General features: G+C 41.2%; 1 protein-coding gene across 10 annotated transcripts in view; it reads right to left on the bottom strand.

Moving 5' to 3' along the window:
* Positions 1 to 1,263: 1,263 nt before the first annotated feature.
* kmt2d (lysine (K)-specific methyltransferase 2D) overlaps positions 1,264 to 17,377 on the bottom strand; it is a 215,210-nt gene continuing 199,096 nt past the window's right edge. For all 10 annotated transcript variants that reach the window (XM_070869514.1, XM_070869513.1, XM_070869512.1 and 7 more), the window contains 6 exons: positions 14,006 to 14,136; positions 12,358 to 12,526; positions 10,530 to 10,646; positions 5,903 to 5,976; positions 5,157 to 5,265; positions 1,264 to 4,219 (listed from right to left, as the gene is read on the bottom strand). In XM_070869514.1, the coding sequence (XP_070725615.1) occupies positions 4,127 to 4,219; positions 5,157 to 5,265; positions 5,903 to 5,976; positions 10,530 to 10,646; positions 12,358 to 12,526; positions 14,006 to 14,136 (693 nt within the window). In that variant the 3' untranslated portion in view covers positions 1,264 to 4,126. The remainder of the gene's footprint in view (positions 4,220 to 5,156; positions 5,266 to 5,902; positions 5,977 to 10,529; positions 10,647 to 12,357; positions 12,527 to 14,005; positions 14,137 to 17,377) is intronic.

The following is a 17,377-nucleotide window of genomic DNA, read 5'->3' as shown; positions in this document are numbered from 1 at the left end:
CAAATACAAGAATCTGTTTTTCAGGGCCAGAATTGTTGTTGAGCAGTCAATACGCTGTTAAAACCCCAATCACCTATTCCAACAAGACTCAACATTTAATGGGGTGTTTAACAGCAATATTAATACGGTAAAGCTCATGTTTTCGTCCGTTCCACTGATCGCTGGCTATTTGGGGCGGGTGGAAAGAGAGGCCACAGCGCAGCCTGTGTCAGAGCAATGAATGGACTGACTGTAACTTCAGGATATCCGCATTTAGATGCGCATGCGCTATATCCTGAAGTTACGGTCAGTTTTAGGTCACGACAGTTCGCAGTCATTACCCACTGCAAAATCCAGGCCCTTGTCTATCCACCATTAACCCACATATTTATATTTGTGCTAAGAAAGATCGTAGCTGATCTGAGTCTATTCACCACTCAAAGAGACTGCCCCTTGAGATTCCTTTGCGCCTATGTCTGGGCAAGCTACTCACAGGTTGTAGGTCATCCTACTATACCTGGATCAGCTTCAGATACCTGGATCAAACTGCTCCTGTAGAAAAAAATAAGTCTTTCATTTCAAGCAGAGCAAATTCATATCTTTGGTGCCCCCTGCTGGGTTATTTTTACCAACAAGAATGAGGGATTCTATGTTAAGTAGTTACAGCAATCAGTTCTGTAAGAAACCACACACACATCCTAGTTAAACATTTTTTGTTAATATCACCTGTTTTTCTTTAACTCCATAAAAACACAATCTGTATTTTATAAAGCAATATCAATGATGTAACCATTCTGTAACCTAAGCTTTTATCTTATCTCCTAAAAAGTCAAAAATAACTTGGAAAAATGAACTTGCCGTTTCAGTTTGTAGCTCTATTAAAACAAATAATCACAAAAGCCTCAAAGTTTTTAATAAACCTATTTAAACATCCCAGCTTTCATTCTGAGGAGCGCAGACCTACATTGGCAACCCCAGCACCGCCATATAAAAAAATTAATTGCAACGTGTGGTAACAAAACATGGAACAACACTTTATTGCACATATATTTATTGATTTCTATTCTTAGTGATTTAAATGCCTGCTTCATTATGTGTTTAACATATTTAACTGGAACGGCATCTGTAGGTGACACTATAAAAACACAATCACGATAGGACATCAATTCTTCAAGACAAGGGTCTTGAACACAGTAGAATGCTCTTCAATATGGTTCCTTTACCATGGCAGACTAGGTTCTCTTCTCCCACTCTAACCCGAGACAAATAAATGTAGACCAAGGGTGATTTTATTTCAAACAGTTTTAATGCAGTAAATTCACCTCTGTAGGAACAGATGTCCCTATTTATCATACAGTAATGCAAAGATGCTACATTTGTATTTAAAAAAAGGTTTGTACAATCTAGCCAACATGATCATAAACAGTCTCTACATGTACCAGGGATGTACAGAATAAGCTTATTCCTGCAGGAGATTTAATACATAGAGCAGCAAGAAACATCTTGGCTCTTCGACATAAATTATATACAATTCAACTTATGTTCAGTACAAAAAAAAACATGCCACATACAATAAAAAAGGATAATTTTAATTCATTACCAGTGACAACATTTGCTGTACAGAATGCACACAACACAAACAAAAAAAACCTTTCATATTCTGGAAGTTTACTTTGTCATTAAAAAATACTCCGAAATCTCTGCTTTTGTTTTTGCCCCAATTGCAAGGATAAAATGCACCACAAAATACCTAGCTCAGAGTGTAAACAGTATGAACAAGGCTTTACTGCAAACAGGACATCTTCATTTGTTAACTGAGCATGTTCCAACAATACATTACGTGACTAACGTCCCCAACTGTGGCGGTCAGGGAAGTGGGATCCCATAATGCATTAGGGCTCTGCGGACATCTTCAGTTAAAATGAAAAAAAGCGCCCCATTTTTAAATTAGAATCTTCCATTAAAAGACACCCCGGCTCCAGTCAGTTGAAGAGAGGGGTGAAATCAGCTTTTATTATAAAAACAGTAAAACACTGTAAGCTTAAATTTATCTAACATGATCTACATTACCTAGAATCTTCTCATTGCATGCTAATGTCTTCCCTGCTTCAATCCAACCAGCAGCTATTTTATATCACCAATACCAACCGTTCATTTGTACGAATGAGAATCTGATCCAGTGGTTTCTGCTTTGGAGATTTCTACAAGTTTTGTATTTACATTTTTACAGTTGCAGCGTGGAGAAGATGCAGTGGGGGCAGCAGCTTTCACGAATCGCGCCAATAAAAAAAATCTCCCCCATCCAGACCTATCCTACTGTTCCGAATAAAATTCACACTTTTATATATATATTACAGGAACAAAACTACAGTAAAATGACTTGTGGAATCAAGTAGGTGAGAAATCCTTCAGTGCAAGTCTCCTCTGCAAGAGATTTCAGAGAGAGTCCGTTTGTGCGTTGAACCAAATGCCCTAGCCGCTCGCCTGTTGATACTGACTGATCAGGATCAAGATGGCCTCAGAAGAGGTCTTCAAGTGCCACCCTCCTTTTCACTATGTTTTACATTATTGATCAGCAACTGAGGACTTATAATCGAGGTTATAGGTCCCCATTGTCCAAATTAGATAGCCCTGTATGACTGGTGTGCTAGTTGCTTCTATTTTTGAAATATAAATTGTGTGTTGGAAGAAAACGTCACCAATCATGGAAATATATGTTGTCAGGTCGACAGCTTAAAAGGGATCGTCCAGATTCAGAATTGGGAGATGGTTAATTTATCAATTTGAACCTTGATTTTCAACTGGACAGTTACAGCCAGACCGCATCGATAACCTTATTAGAATTGTCTGTGCCAGCTCCAGAATCCCTATATATTAAGTTGTTTCCAGTAAATCCCCAACAGAGAACCATTCAACTGGTCCTAGTGAGTTCTTACTAATGTGGATTGTCTTTCAAAAAGTATCTTTTGCACATTTATTTTTGAGTAACATGTGCAAAAGATCAACATTTCCTAGATAGTCACTCAGATTTTACACACAAGTGACCAACATGGATGGATGGTTACATTTTTCTCAGTTTCTACCAAGCTACTTCATTATGTTTTTCCTTCCTCTAGATTTTGGTCAATTATGGAGTTAACTTCCCTTGAAATAGACTACAATCTGGTGATAATAATAAACACACAAAATGGGGCAGTTGCTTTAAAAGTCAACATTACTGATTTTGGCAAAGTAACCAAAAACCTTGCAAACAAGAAATCCCACACTGATCCTCCAGCATACAATTAGGGCAAATAGTATGGGAAATCCAAATCTATTAATGCAGTCAAATTTGTCACACCCAAGGGACACCATCTCTTTAAAACTCTAGTGTTTTTAGGAGTGCTGCTCATTAAATCGCTGCCTTGGTTTCAAAATCACTCCCCTCCCATAAAAAAACAATCTGCGTTTATGTTACTTATACCCGCAATGTTCAAACATTCTTGTATTAAAAAAAATCTGCTCAGATGAAAACCCCATTCATTCCCTTTGACCTCGAGATGTACCACATCTCTGTCTAAAATCAGAGACCTCTTCCAGCAGAGTTAGGAAAGCTGGTGACTTTCCAATCCCAGTCTTCCCTCCTTTGGCTGGACTTCATTAGAAATACAATCTGTCCTTTAGGTTAAGTCCCATCAGAAAAGGTCTGCACAGCTGAGAGATTCTCAGTCTCTCTCTCGTTCTCTCTCTCGCGGGGACTATAGACAGCAACAAAAAATCCATAGATTACATTCAGAAGCAACCCACAGGCCTGGCAGGAAACGCAGTCATTGGCTGTGTATTTTATTATCTCTGTACATCTGCTCAGTCCATTTGTTTTAGTAACTCATTGTTCGCTAAATGTTGTTAAAATGTTCTGCACGTCTGAGATTAACAAGATCACTACACTAACTTCCAACTACAGATATTCTCCAACATGAAATGTGGTAAATACTTCTTCGTAAACTAGTGAGAATTTTCCCCATCTTCGTAGTCTTGCTGCTGAGAGATTCCATGTAGGATAATCTGTCAGTATGATTTCTCTGAGTATACCAGATGCAAAGTCCAGAATTCTGAACTATCTCAAATTGTTGTGAATTCTGAACCAGCTAAAATTGCTCTAAATGTTTTAGTTCATCCACTTTCTGCAGTTGAGAGCTCCACAATGACATGGAATCTTGTGCTGATCATCTTCAAAATCAAACTTATAGTCATAAGTCAGCTGGAGAAAGGAAAAGAAATTCTATTAAGACAGAAAATGGTCAATGAACAGTCGATATTCGGACACCAGCTGATATACTTTTGATTGTGTAGTTACTGAGCTATGATAAACCTTCCCAGATGAGCAAAATAGATTTTCCATAAATTTACATAAAGGAAAATATCTCTTCAGGATTTTAGACAGTGCGACATTCAACTGTAGACCTTTCCACTCAAGTTGTCTACCTCGACAACATGATTCCATACGGAGGCCTAGTAGCAGCTGAAAAGATCACACCTGTGCAAATTTCCATTTGAAATGAATGGGATACTTGACCATGCAAGCACACATTAACACTGTTGAACATTTCTTTCTTTCCAGGAAGTATTGTGCATACTTACTTGGTGGTGGTGGTGGGGGGGGGGGGGGAGAAGAGGGGGGAAACAGCAGCAGACATTGCTAGCTGGCGGTGGTCAGAGATACCCCAGGATAGAGGCAAGTGGTTCCACAGTCGTATGTTATTAGAACTCAAGTAGTTCTATGTGCTGTTCGATAGCTCATGTGCAGGGTTATGAACATTGTTGGAAAAAGGAATCCAACACAATGAAATACTACATAAATGTTCTTAAAAGTGGCAACAGCCATCTGGTTTTCCATTGTAGAAAACATGGATGAACGCCCAGAACACAGAGGATGACAAATGAAGAAATTTTCTATCTCAGACTTTGGATTTTCTATCGCAGACTAACAGCTCTCATTCACTCTCGGCCAAGTACCCAATTAACTCTTCTGACGAAAGGTCATCAACCTGAAAGGTGAACACTCTTTCTCTCTCCACAGAGGCTGCCTGGCTTGCTGAGTATTTCCAGCATTTTCTGTTTTTATTTCAGATTTACAGTATCCGCAGTATCTTGCTTTTGACCCAGTAACTCTTATTTTTCTCTGTTTTGCCACTCACCTCCTCTCCTTTTGGAATTCGTCTGCTTGAGATAATGATTATTTTGTCCTCCTTGTCAAAGGTCACAACCTCTGCCACACAGTTGGGGGCACAGGAATGATTGATATACCTGCACAGTAGGAAAAGGTTAAGTGTTTTTTTTGTAAAAGAGAAAAACAGCAAGTTTACACAAAGTACAATCAGAAGTGAAAAAGTAATTTATAATGTCGCCAGCTGTGGACATTTCACAATACAACAAACTGTAAAATGAAAATAACAGGAATCCAACAAATCGTAAAGTTACCTCCACTACTGGCCCTTGAGTGGGGGATGTAAATACATGCATAATAAGCCTGGGTGCAACACAGATCAATTTTGCTTTTGTAATGGTTGTCAAAACTGGTCATATATACGAGTTGATTCCCAAATATACTTATAATTTATATAAGATGTGCATTTCCTTGGCAACCAGCAATAACAGATCACAATGTTACTGCTGTTCAAATCACGTGATCACCATTCAAGGTCAAACTTTACTGGGTCTCGCGTCTGGTGAGATTGCTGATGGCCTGGAAGCAGCTAGGAAATGAAATCGAGACCAAGAGGATAAAAGTTTTCACACCCTTTCAAGAAGGTACAAAAAAATTCAGAACCTTTGCTTGTCAATCACCAGAAACAATCATTATTGCCAAATAAAGAATTTCAATTCAATTCAATTCTAAAATCATTCTTGCTGATGCCATCACAACAACAGAAATGTCACTTACCTGGCTGGGCCTCCAGTTAAAGTAGCATCAATCACATGCTCATTATTAATCCGAAACATATAAACACCTCGATTCTGAAAGAAAAGCGAAAAAGAAATTTAGCTTCTGATCTTCTATTTCTCTTCCCTCTTCTTGCACATCCCCCTTTCATAAAACTTGAGTGCCCAAAATGTCCAGTGTCAATGAAACTGGTCTTCATAGAGCATTACGTCAGACCTTGTTCAAAGTTTAAAATATCAAAAACACTATTTTACAAATGAACAAGCACAAGAACAAGTCGTAATATATTTAGAGTAGACAACCTTCCTCCAAACTCCAAGAAATTAAGAATAAATTAATAAAAACAAAGAATACAACTCCCTGAACTAAGCTTATCCTTCATAAATTGATTTTAACGATATATACAGTCTTTCTCCTTTCTTTCCAGAATATCAAACTGACTGGTTGCTTCGTTGAGCTTTCAAACTGCATCTTGATTTAAATAGAACAGTCTTTTCAAATCTGGTAAAAAAGGAAAACTGGGATGAATTGAATTTTGAATATCTGACTTAAACATTCAAATAAGTCCAGTCCAATACAAACAACCGATCACACAGCATTGTTCCGGTTAGAATGATTCCCTTCTCTCTAGTTTGTAACCATTAGAAATTTTAAACTTTGTTTCAAAATAAGCTTGGCAACAAGGATATGAACTGCATTAATTTATTAAAATTGCTTATATGTAAATTAATTTAAAAGGAACACCAAACCAGAAATCTTATCGTGTCACATTTTCTATCACGTGGACTTTGCCTTTAACTGGCCAATATCAAAAGGAAATGCACCTTACTGTATTTTGACTAGTTATATAATACGCTGTTTACACAATCTTGCTCAACTTCAGAAGGTGGTAGAATAAAAACTTCACATGACCGTTGCTAAAACTAAGGCTATAAACTAACAGTAAATGAAGTGAATAGAAGCAATTACACACTATAGATTCACAGTACACTCCTCAGATAGAATATAAAAATTAACAGTCGCACCTGCCTTGCTAAACTGCAATATAAACTGGATTGAACACAAAGTCCCTGAATATTAACCATTATGTGGTGGCTTGTTTGACTATCCAGAGTCTCTCTGGCCTATGTATCCGATGGCATTAAACAAACTACTTTATATATTTTTTTTTAAAAAGACAAGTACTTTTCAAAAAATAAAAGTGACCGAGACAACAGAAACTTAAATATGTGCCTTGAGCTCCCAAGCAAACACACACACAAACAAAACCCACAAGAAGCTTGGATTTGAACTGAAGAACATTGCTCCTCCCTCGGGTAGCATACTAAACAAAATACCTGTATTCTGAAGTGAATATATCAAAACAAGCAAGGATATAGTTTGAGAGTTTGGTTTTTAACCCTGTAGTGACTGTATCAGGAAGACAGAAGCCAATGTCACATGATACACATCACTTTCCCCAAATGCAACCAGCAACCACTTTCTTTTAAAATATTCCTGTCAAGCGTGAGATCATGGAACACCACTCGATCTTGACTGAGGTAATGGCATATTCTGGTCTTCAGACCAAGGAAATCGAGATGCTGCAAAACACCTACTAGGTAAGGAATGCGGGGTGGTTTATGTTATGATTTTCTCCTATCTTTTCTATTTTCCTTCTGTATGTGACGTGCTTCTTGTCCCAGTTTTTGTTTTAGAAGGTTACCCCCTCCTTTCCTTTTTCCTCTATTCTCTGTATAGACAACTGTAGCACTGCAGTAGCTTTAATTAAAAAAATGATGGAAATCTGAAACAAAAGCAAAGATGCTAGAAATACACAGCAGGTTAGTCAGCACCTGTATAGAGGAAAGGTCAACGTTCCAGGGCAAGACCACAGTCCCGAGGAAGGGCCTTGCACCCGAAACATGAACCTGTCTTTCCTCTTTACAGATGCTGACCAACTTCTTGTTCATTTTCAACATTTCTATTTTCACTATCGTATCTTATTCACTTTATTTTCTTTGTTCTCAGAGCTTTGCATCAGTTCAAATCTAAATCAGCTTCAACCAGAGAACCCAGTGCTGGGGTCACTGAAGATTGGGAGTAAGGTAACCAAGGACAGACCAGAGTGACCCCAAGGAGAGGCCCCGTCAATCGTGCAGCCATTAGATGGGATACAGGGCGATACCAGAGATGCAGAAACTTGAATAGTTTGAGCATATAGCGTACAATCCCACATGTATTATCTGATATAGGTCATTTGACAGATTCAACTTGTACTAAATTTCATGCACTTGATATAAATACAGCACAAGTACTTAACACTCGATGCTTGGATCATAACCTGATGTACATCAGTTTACACTCGAGTACAGCATTCACCATTGCATTTAAAGGATTATATAGTAATCTGACCAGTCACACCAATACCAAGAGATACGACTCCTATTAGGATTAATTCAAGTTAGTAATGTATCTCTCAGTACAATCATAGAATCCTACTGCATATGAGGCCACCATTCAGCCCATCTGTGCCACCTCTCTGATAGAGCTAGCCACTTAGTCCCATTTTCCTGCCTATACCCTTTTAAAGGTTTATTTGTCACATATTTGTGTGGCTTTTTGTCTGGCCCTATTTAAAAAAGGAGGCAGACAAAAAGCAGGAAACTATAGACCAGTTAGCCTAACATCTGTCGTTGGGAAAATGTTGGGGAGTCCATTATTAAAGAAACAGTAGCAGGACATTTGGAAAAGCAAAATTCGGTCAGGCAGAGTCAGCATGGATTTATGAAGGGGAAATAATGTCTGACAAATTTGCTGGAGTTCTTCGAGGATGTAACAAACAGGGTGGATAAAGGGGAACCAGTGGATGTGGTGTATTTGGACTTCCAGAAGGCATTTGACAAGGTGCCACATAAAAGGTTACGGCACAAGATAAAAGGTCACAGGGTTGGGGATAATATATTAGCATGGATAGAGGATTGGCTAACTAACAGAAAACAGAGCCGGGATAAATGGTTCATTCTCTGGTTGGCAACCAGTAACTAGTGGAGCGCCGTAGGGATCAGTGCTGGGACCCCAACTATTTACAATCTATATTAACGACTTGGATGAAGGGACCGAGTGTAACGTAGCCAAGTTTGCTGACGATACAAAGATGGGAGGAAAAACAGTGTGTGAGGAGGACACAAAAAATCTGCAAAAGGACATAGACAGGCTAAGTGAGTGGGCAAAAATTTGGCAGATGGAGCATAATGTTGGAAAGTGTGAGGTGCATGCACTTTGGCAGAAAAAAAATCAAAGAGCAAGTTATTATTTAAATGGAGAAAGATTGCAAACTGCCGCAGTACAGCGGGACCTGAGAATACTTATGCATGAAACACAAAAGGATAGTATGCAGGTACAGCAAGTGCTCAGGAAGGCCAATGGTATTTTGGCCTTTATTACAAAGAGGATGGAGTATAAAAGCAGGGAAGTCTTGCTACAGCTATATAAAGTATTGGTGAGGCCACACCTGGAATACTACGTGCAGTTTTGGTTTCCATATTTATGAAAGGATATACTTGCTTTGGAAGCAGTTCAGAGAAGGTTCACTAGGTTGATTCTGGGGATGAGGGGGTTGACTTATGAGGAAAGGTCAAGTATGTTGGGCCTCTACTCATTGGAATTCAGAAGAATGAGAGGTGATCTTATCGAAACGTATAAGATTATGAGGGGGCTTGACAAGGTGGATGCAGAGAGGATGTTTCCACTGATGGGGGGAGACTAGAACTAGAGGGCATAATCTTAGAATAAGGGGCTGCCTATTTAAAACAGATGAGAGAAATTTCTTCTGAGGGTTGTAAATCTATGGAATTCACTGCCTCAGAGAGCTGTGGATGCTGGGACATTGAATAAATTTAAGACAGATATAGACAGTTTCTTAAACGATAAGGGGATAAGGGGGTATGGGGAGCGGGGAAGTGGAGCCGAGTCCATGATCAGATCAGCCATGATCTTATTGAATGGCGGGGCAGGCTCGAGGGGCCGTATGGCTGACTCCTGCTCCTATTATGTTCTTATACTTATCCACTTCCCTTTTAAAAGTAATGGCCATAAACAGAACAATGTTACAGTACATAAACATACTTTTCCCCCCCCTTTTTATTTGGATTTTCCTGTGGCAAATATAACCCCCAACCTAGAATGGCCAACCAGTTGCCAGGGTCTCCAACGCTGCTCTGAAACTGGTTGCTGGATGGTGTGGAAAAAGTACTCCAAAGATGACCATCCCTCCCTGAAGGGAAGTACCGGAATTCTACACAGTAATTCTCCATAGCGGCATGGCAGCATTTGAGAACTGTCTGCAGAGGATTGTAGTAATCAACCCTTGACTAACCAATGAAAGCTGCAAACTGGGTAGCCACTTGAACTTGGCAGGGTAATGTGAACTGATGGCATTAAACTTCAGTCCAAAATGATACGTCCAACACTGCTGCCTTTTTGTACTTTAAACTTGAATAACTGAACAAATGTAGCACCTGCAGATTTTAATGACCTGAAAATAACAGGTGTTAAACAGTACCGGCCCCATTAGTTGAAGTTTGGCTTAACAGTTGTGTTTGAAACAATATACAACATTATACACAGCGATGTGGTTAATTCATACCTGAGTCTCATACAATTTCTCCCTGCGGTTTGCAACCTCATTGCGAATGATTGTCCCTATATATTCAATCACCATTGTGTGCTTCTCAAGGTCTTTGGCTGCATAGAGACCCAGACCCTATGGAGCAGAAAAATATTCAATGTGATCTTGAATAAAGCCATATATATACATAGTAAGAAATGATAGTTTTGCAAGGGCCTGAATATCTTGAGAAATGGCATTTCTAGATTAGATTCTCAGTCAAATTCTTCCCACCACTACTCAGCTGGAGGATGGCAATCCGAAGGTAAAACAAATATTGAATGAATTCTATCATGAGCCATCACAGAGAAGTTCACTGGCTCCTGTCCAGGTTCCATTATTCGTGACCGTGTCTCAAGATGTAACCTGTGGACATATCTTAATTTTCCGATAAGGAGATCTCAATTCCCAGGATATACAAGCAGGAGGATATTAATGCGGTACAACTTAAAAGTATTAAAACATCCAGTGCCGTGTGTTCTTCCTCATTCAAGTGTAATTTAAATTCTATGTACCTTTACATTGGCTCATCATCTGAACAAGCTAAATCGATGGGACCACACAAGTTTCATGCCAAATATCAAGTCATGTGTTCCTTTTACTGCATAAAAACATTGCACACTAGGCATCCCAAAGTGGGTTTTTTTGTTTACAGAAGCAGCGACAATGTAGACTATGGTTACACATTCAGGCTTGTACATCGATTGAAATCGGTAAGATCCCTCTTAGAAAAAAGACTTGAGCTCAAATGTTACACATTTAACTGGTTCTCGTCAATTTAAAGCAGTTGTTTGACCTTATTTTAAGTCCACTATTATGTAACGAATCTATCCCAGAGACTAAGGATTGTTATCCTTGCAGTTTGCTTAAGACAACTACATTCAATTTTAAATTGATACCGGTGTCCAGAGGCACCAGAATTCAACAGTTAAAGAACAGTAAAATTGGGGCTGGAGAAGATTAGTAGGCAGACCCTAGGAGAGCAATTCACCTCCTCTTTGGCCAAATTAACCAGCAAGGAATGCTGCTCCAGCAGCTCCTTTATGTTGGGATCATTCTTTTAAACATTTTCTATTTAACCCCAATTGCTTTAGTTGTCTGGAGCTTTAAAGGTGGGCTTCATGGAAGATTCAGTTGAAAGAACAGAGCTTGGACATGCTAATCAGCCTTTCAGTAAATTAGCCAAAGGGTCCCTTTGCTGAATTTGGAGCAGGTTTCAAGCTTCTGAAAGTAAAAGGATATCAGAAGGCAGTGCAAACAGGCGTCGTGGGTGTTGGTTGCAGAGAAGAATACATAGCTATTAATATAGATCTCGAAACCAGGAGGCTAGCTCAATTGGAAGTAGGCCTAGTCGAGCCAAGCCCAAGGCACCAAAAATAATGAGGTGCATTACTGGTATGAGATAGCAACACTGGTAAGGTCCAAAGCTAAAACTTTGATGAAAATGATCACAGAACTACTAAAAGACACTGTATGCTACAAAGCACCACTATTTTACAGCAAATACAGTAAAATCCCAAAGTAAATATAGTGAAGAGTGCCATCGAAGAGAGCAGAAAAAAGCACCCAAGAATGCGATCTTGAATAAAACCATATATACAGATAGTAAGAAATGATAGTTATGCAAGGACCTAAATATCTTGAGAAATGGCATTTCTAGATTAGATTCTCAGTCAAATTCTTCCCTCCACCCACCACTACTCAGTTGGAGGATGGCAAACATTGATCAGTTGAAAAAATAATTTGATTTCAGAGTGCACGATCTGTTTAATTGGTGATATTTCACATCTTGTTGGAGTGGACTCACCTGTATTCGAGATCGAGCCAGGTAAACATTATTTTTCCACTCAGTTTTCAGTCGGCGGTACTGAGAGGATTTGGAGTGGACAAACTGCTTGCTGTAGGGAGTGTTAATTTCTCCAGTTACTGTACTCTGAAATGCTTTTGATGTGCTGGTACTGTTCAAGGTGTGTGGCCTGTTATGTATGTGGGGAAAAAGATGAACATTTATATTTGGACAATTTAAATTCTATGATACTTATTATATTTGCTATTTTGTTCAATAAGAAAAGGCTCCCTCAAAGCAAAGTCTTAGTCCCAAAGGGATCGCCGTTATCTGGTGTAAAGACTAAAAATGTGTTTGAGGTATCAGTGCTCTCTACATATCATATTTTCACTCAGGCCAGTAAAAAAAAATGATCAAAGCTACAATTGAAAAATCAAGATATCTCTCATTACTCATCATTTTAAAATAGGCTTTTGTGGTCCAGTAAGCTCTGTCTAGTTGGAAGGCCACACCTTGAATATTGTGTACAGTTTTGGTCTAATCGGAGGAAGGACATTCTTGCTGTTGAGGGAGTGCAACAAAGGTTCACCAGACTGATTCCCAGGATGACAGGACTGACATATGAAAAAAGACTGGATCGACTAGGCTTATATTCACTGGAATTTAGAAGAATGAGAGGGGATCTCATAGAAACATAAAATTCTGACAGGATTGGACAGGTTAGATGCAGGAAGAATGTTCCCGATGTTGGGGAAGTCGAGAACCAGGGGTCACATTCTAAGGATAAGGGGTAAGCCATTTAGGACCGAGATGAGGAGAAACTTCTTCACCCAGAGAATTGTGAACCTGTGGAATTCTCTACCACAGAAAGTTATTGGGGCCAGTTCGTTAGATATATTCAAAAGGGAGTTAGATGTGGCCCTCATGACTAAAAGGGATCAAGGGGTATGGAGAGAAAGCAGGAATGGGGTACTAAAATGCATGATCAGCCATGATCATATTGAATGGTGGTGCAGGCTCGAAGGGCCGAATGACCTACTCCTGCACCTATTTTCTATGTTTCTAATAGCAGAGCGCTGGCTGGAGTCGCTACCAGAAAGTTGAGTATTTAAAATTTTGCCGTGGCTTTTTGAGCTTGCAAGCAAGCACTGACCAATTCTCCAGGTGTGCATCATTCCACTGGATGCAGTATTATAATCACACTGTGGAACACTTAACTACAATGAGGCAAAAAAAAGGTCAAGGCTAGTGGTGAACCACATCTCACACTCCTGTTAGGCAAACATGAATGGCAGCTACAGAACACCTTGGCCCACACCTCTCCATCCTCCCAGGTCAAGGAAGGCGTCCAGCAGACAAAAGCTCTGGGGGACACAACAGGATGGGTCAAAAGAAAAAAAAAATGAAAATAAAACTGGCACGAGAGAAAACTGAATTATTTTAAGCTGGAGTACTTTCTAACAACTGCAAGACAGTGCTCTTTAAGTGGGGATCAAATTATCAATGCATACCTTACACACACACACACACAAACATTACTGCAGTCTTATTTGAATATAAATTGATCATCGTTTAAATCTTGTAACAGGATTCACTTCATTATAATTGTTTTTTTTAAAAAGGCATTTTATTAAGTGATCCTCATGAGCTGTATTTTCCCTGTACCTACCGTTTGTAGTGAGTCATAATCTTCGGTTCAGAACGGGCACACCCTGTTGGATTAACAGCTAGCGGGAGTTCCATAAGCGGGTGCCGACCATACCGGAATATGTAGTTCTGACAACTCTCTACTCCTGGTAACTGGAAGGAAAAACGAGATGAATTCACAAAATAATCTTTGGAACGTACTTCAACACAAAGGGGGTAAAACTTTCCCTCAAGGAGGACAGAAATGGCAGAAGGCCCATTTTTCTACCTTCAATTTGCAGTGTCAGAAGTACAGTAGCACATTTCAAAAGCCAGCTTTACTCCTCCACGACAACCCTTGGTATTTAAATTGCCCATCTGACCAAGTCATGGATGAGCCAAAATTTCTTGCAGCTCAATACTGGCAAACTGAAAACGTCCTGCTCACCCCTCTACCAGAGATTCCGTGCCATAGCCCTCAATCCCATGCCTCTTTCAGACTGCCTGCTCAAGCTGAGTTTGATAGTTCACAACCTTAGTGCCCTGTTAACCCCTGGAGTGAGCAGGAGCAGAGCAGACCACTGTACAACTCAGAGAGAGTCACCCCCAGAGTGTGGCACTACAGGCTCGACAGCAAAACCAATCTGAATTCCCAGGTCACTGCTTGGTAGACACCCCATGATTCACTGCCCACCTTTGGACTATCCCCAGGTTATGCATCGGTTTTCACCAAGCACTGGGCAACATTGCATATTACCTATCATCTATCAAACAAACCCCACCAGTTCTGCAAAGCCCTTTTTTCTCACCCCAGTGCCAAACCGAGCTCCGAACACACGGAGCTCTTTACCAACAATTCCATGCCTCTACATATAAAATTTGCGTAGCTAGGTTTTAGGCACCTCTGTATCTGCTGATGTAACTTAAACCCTATTTGTACTGACTCTTACAGGTATATATTTTGACTGCTGCACCAAAGCCAGGCTCCCTACCCCTGTGGGCTTGCTTCTGGCCCGTTTTACTTTCAAATCCCATATCCTCAAACTATACTCCTGCCTAGTTTTCCTTGCCATCACTCCAGGCTTAAGCGATTCCTGGATATGTCCATGGTGCACCTTTGCTCCATCCTTGGCATCCTCTTCCGTGCCCACCGTGGCACCCGTCGCTGTCTCTCCAGAGCAGCAACCGCTATTGCCTCATTTCTGCCCAGTGCTATCCCCAGGGTTAATCTCTCCAATTTGCTTCCCGTTCTACTCTCATAGTCCCCTTCTCTAGTGGCCCCCAAACCCGGTGCTGCTCTCCAGAACTTTTATTCTCTTGCTAACAAAGGTCTCCCCATCCTGGATAAGTCAATCGATACCCAGGGCCCGATGGAACTTGGCTTAAGGGTGGTGACGTTTTCTCCCTTACTGAAGCCACCCTGCAAAGTGACAATTTCCACCATCCCCATTTGCTCCTACCCAAACTGTTGTGGTGGTGGTGTGGCCAGGTCCTGATGCAATCGCTCCCCTTGCATCTTTGGCACCATTTCCTTATTTGAGCACATAACCATTTACACTCCTCCTTTAAAGTCCTGGTTGTCTACTGCATTTTTCAAATCCAATGGTGATTTCTTTGCTAAGATTTCCTGCTTTAGTCTCTACTGAAAGCATCTTCAACAAATTGTATTCATATAGCAGCTTTAACATAGCAAAAAAGGTCCCATGGTATTTCACAGAGGAGTAATCAGACAAAATGGACATTGAGCAAATGACGGCAATATTAGGACAGGTGACCGAATGCTTGGTCGAAAAGATGGGTTTTAAGGAGGGCGAGGGTGGTGGAGAGGCGATGGGGCTTAAGCAGGCAATTCCAGAGTGTGAAGCCCAGATAGATGAAGGCACAGCCACAAATGATTGGGTGAAAGGAGAGGTGGGGAATGTACAAAAGGCCAGAGTTTAGAGGAACGCAGCGTTCAGAGGGAAGTAGTTGTTGGACTGGAGGAGGTTAAAGAGATAAGGAGGAGTGAGGCTTTTAAGAGATTTTAACGCAATGAAAATTTTAAATTGGAGACATTGGGGCCACTGTAGGCCAGCAAGGACAGGGGCGATGGGTGAGTGGGACCTGGTATAGGATATGGGCAGTAGAACTTTGGATCAGATGAAGTTTATAGAGGGTGGAGGATGGGAAGCCGACCAGGAAAGCATTGGAATCGTTAAGCATGGACATGTAAAAGGCACGGAGAAGTGTTTCAGAAGCAGACGAGCGGAGGCAGGGCTGGAGATGGGCGGACTTTGTGACGGAGATGGCGTAGGGTCAGAAGCTCAGCTTGGGGTCACGTAGGACACCAAGATTGGGTCAGTGGCTGGGGAACAGGATGGAATCAGTGGCAAGGGATTTGTCGCGGGGGGAGGGTCGAAGCTGATGGCATCAGATTTCCCAATGTTTAACTGCGAGAACAATCCCACTGAGCTGAAAAGGGAGGATAGGAGCTGGAGGTGGATGGTGTGCTCAACTGTGTCAAAGGCTGCAGAGAGGTTGAGGCCAAGGAGGGATAATGCACAACAGTCAAGAGGATGTCATTTGTGACTTTGGTTAGGGCGGTTTTGGTGCTGTGGGAGGGATAGAAACCTGGCTGGAGAGATTCAAAGTAAAGATGGGAACGGTTTTTGGAGACATGTTCAAAGACTTGAGAGGAAAAGGAGAATGGAGATGGACTGGTAGTTTGCACGGTCAGAGTGGTTATAGGCCACGTCCCCGCTAAGCTGTGCAGCCACACAGCAGTCTGAAGGTCCCGCGCAGGCGGCTCATCGGCGTCAACGGGGAAGAAACCGCGCAGGCGCAAAAATTTAAAGGATCGCGCAGTTAAAGGGTCCGCATACGGAAAAAAACATTTGAGGGACCATTGGTTATGGCTATTTTTTTTGTGGAGGGAGTGATGGTGATTTTGAAAGGGAGGGGCATAGTACCAGGGGGGAGATGGAACCATTTAAGTTATGGTCTAACGTGGGGCCAGGAAGGGAAGTGGTGTGGTCCGCAATTTTGTGGGAATGAAGTCAAGGGAGCAGAAAGTGGGTCTCTTGGACAAGATGAGCTCGGAGAGGGCAAGAGGAGAGATAGGAGAGAATTGTGGGTTCAGAATCAGGACAGGGGAGGCGGAGACTGAGCTTAGTGGGCAAGGAAAGCAGCAGAGGCAGCTGAACGGATCTCAATCTTAGTGGGAAAATAAGTTCATGAGCTCCGTGCACTTCTTGTTGGAGGCAAGAGTGGAGTGGGTAGGGGAGAGGAGTTCAAGGAGATGCTTGGTAGCACAGCAAACCGGGGGGGGGGGGGGGGGGGGGGGGGGGGCAAAGAGCAGTTATTTTTACCCTGCAGGATCCTGGACGGAGGGTGGTTTTGGTCCACTTTTGACCTCCAACATAGTGGAGGGTGTCAT

This window comes from Pristiophorus japonicus, chromosome X, assembly GCF_044704955.1.
Source record: "Pristiophorus japonicus isolate sPriJap1 chromosome X, sPriJap1.hap1, whole genome shotgun sequence".
In the NCBI taxonomy this organism is placed as follows: Eukaryota; Metazoa; Chordata; class Chondrichthyes; family Pristiophoridae; genus Pristiophorus; species Pristiophorus japonicus.
Note: the sequence above shows the minus strand (reverse complement) of the source record. Positions and strands in the feature narration are given on the sequence as shown.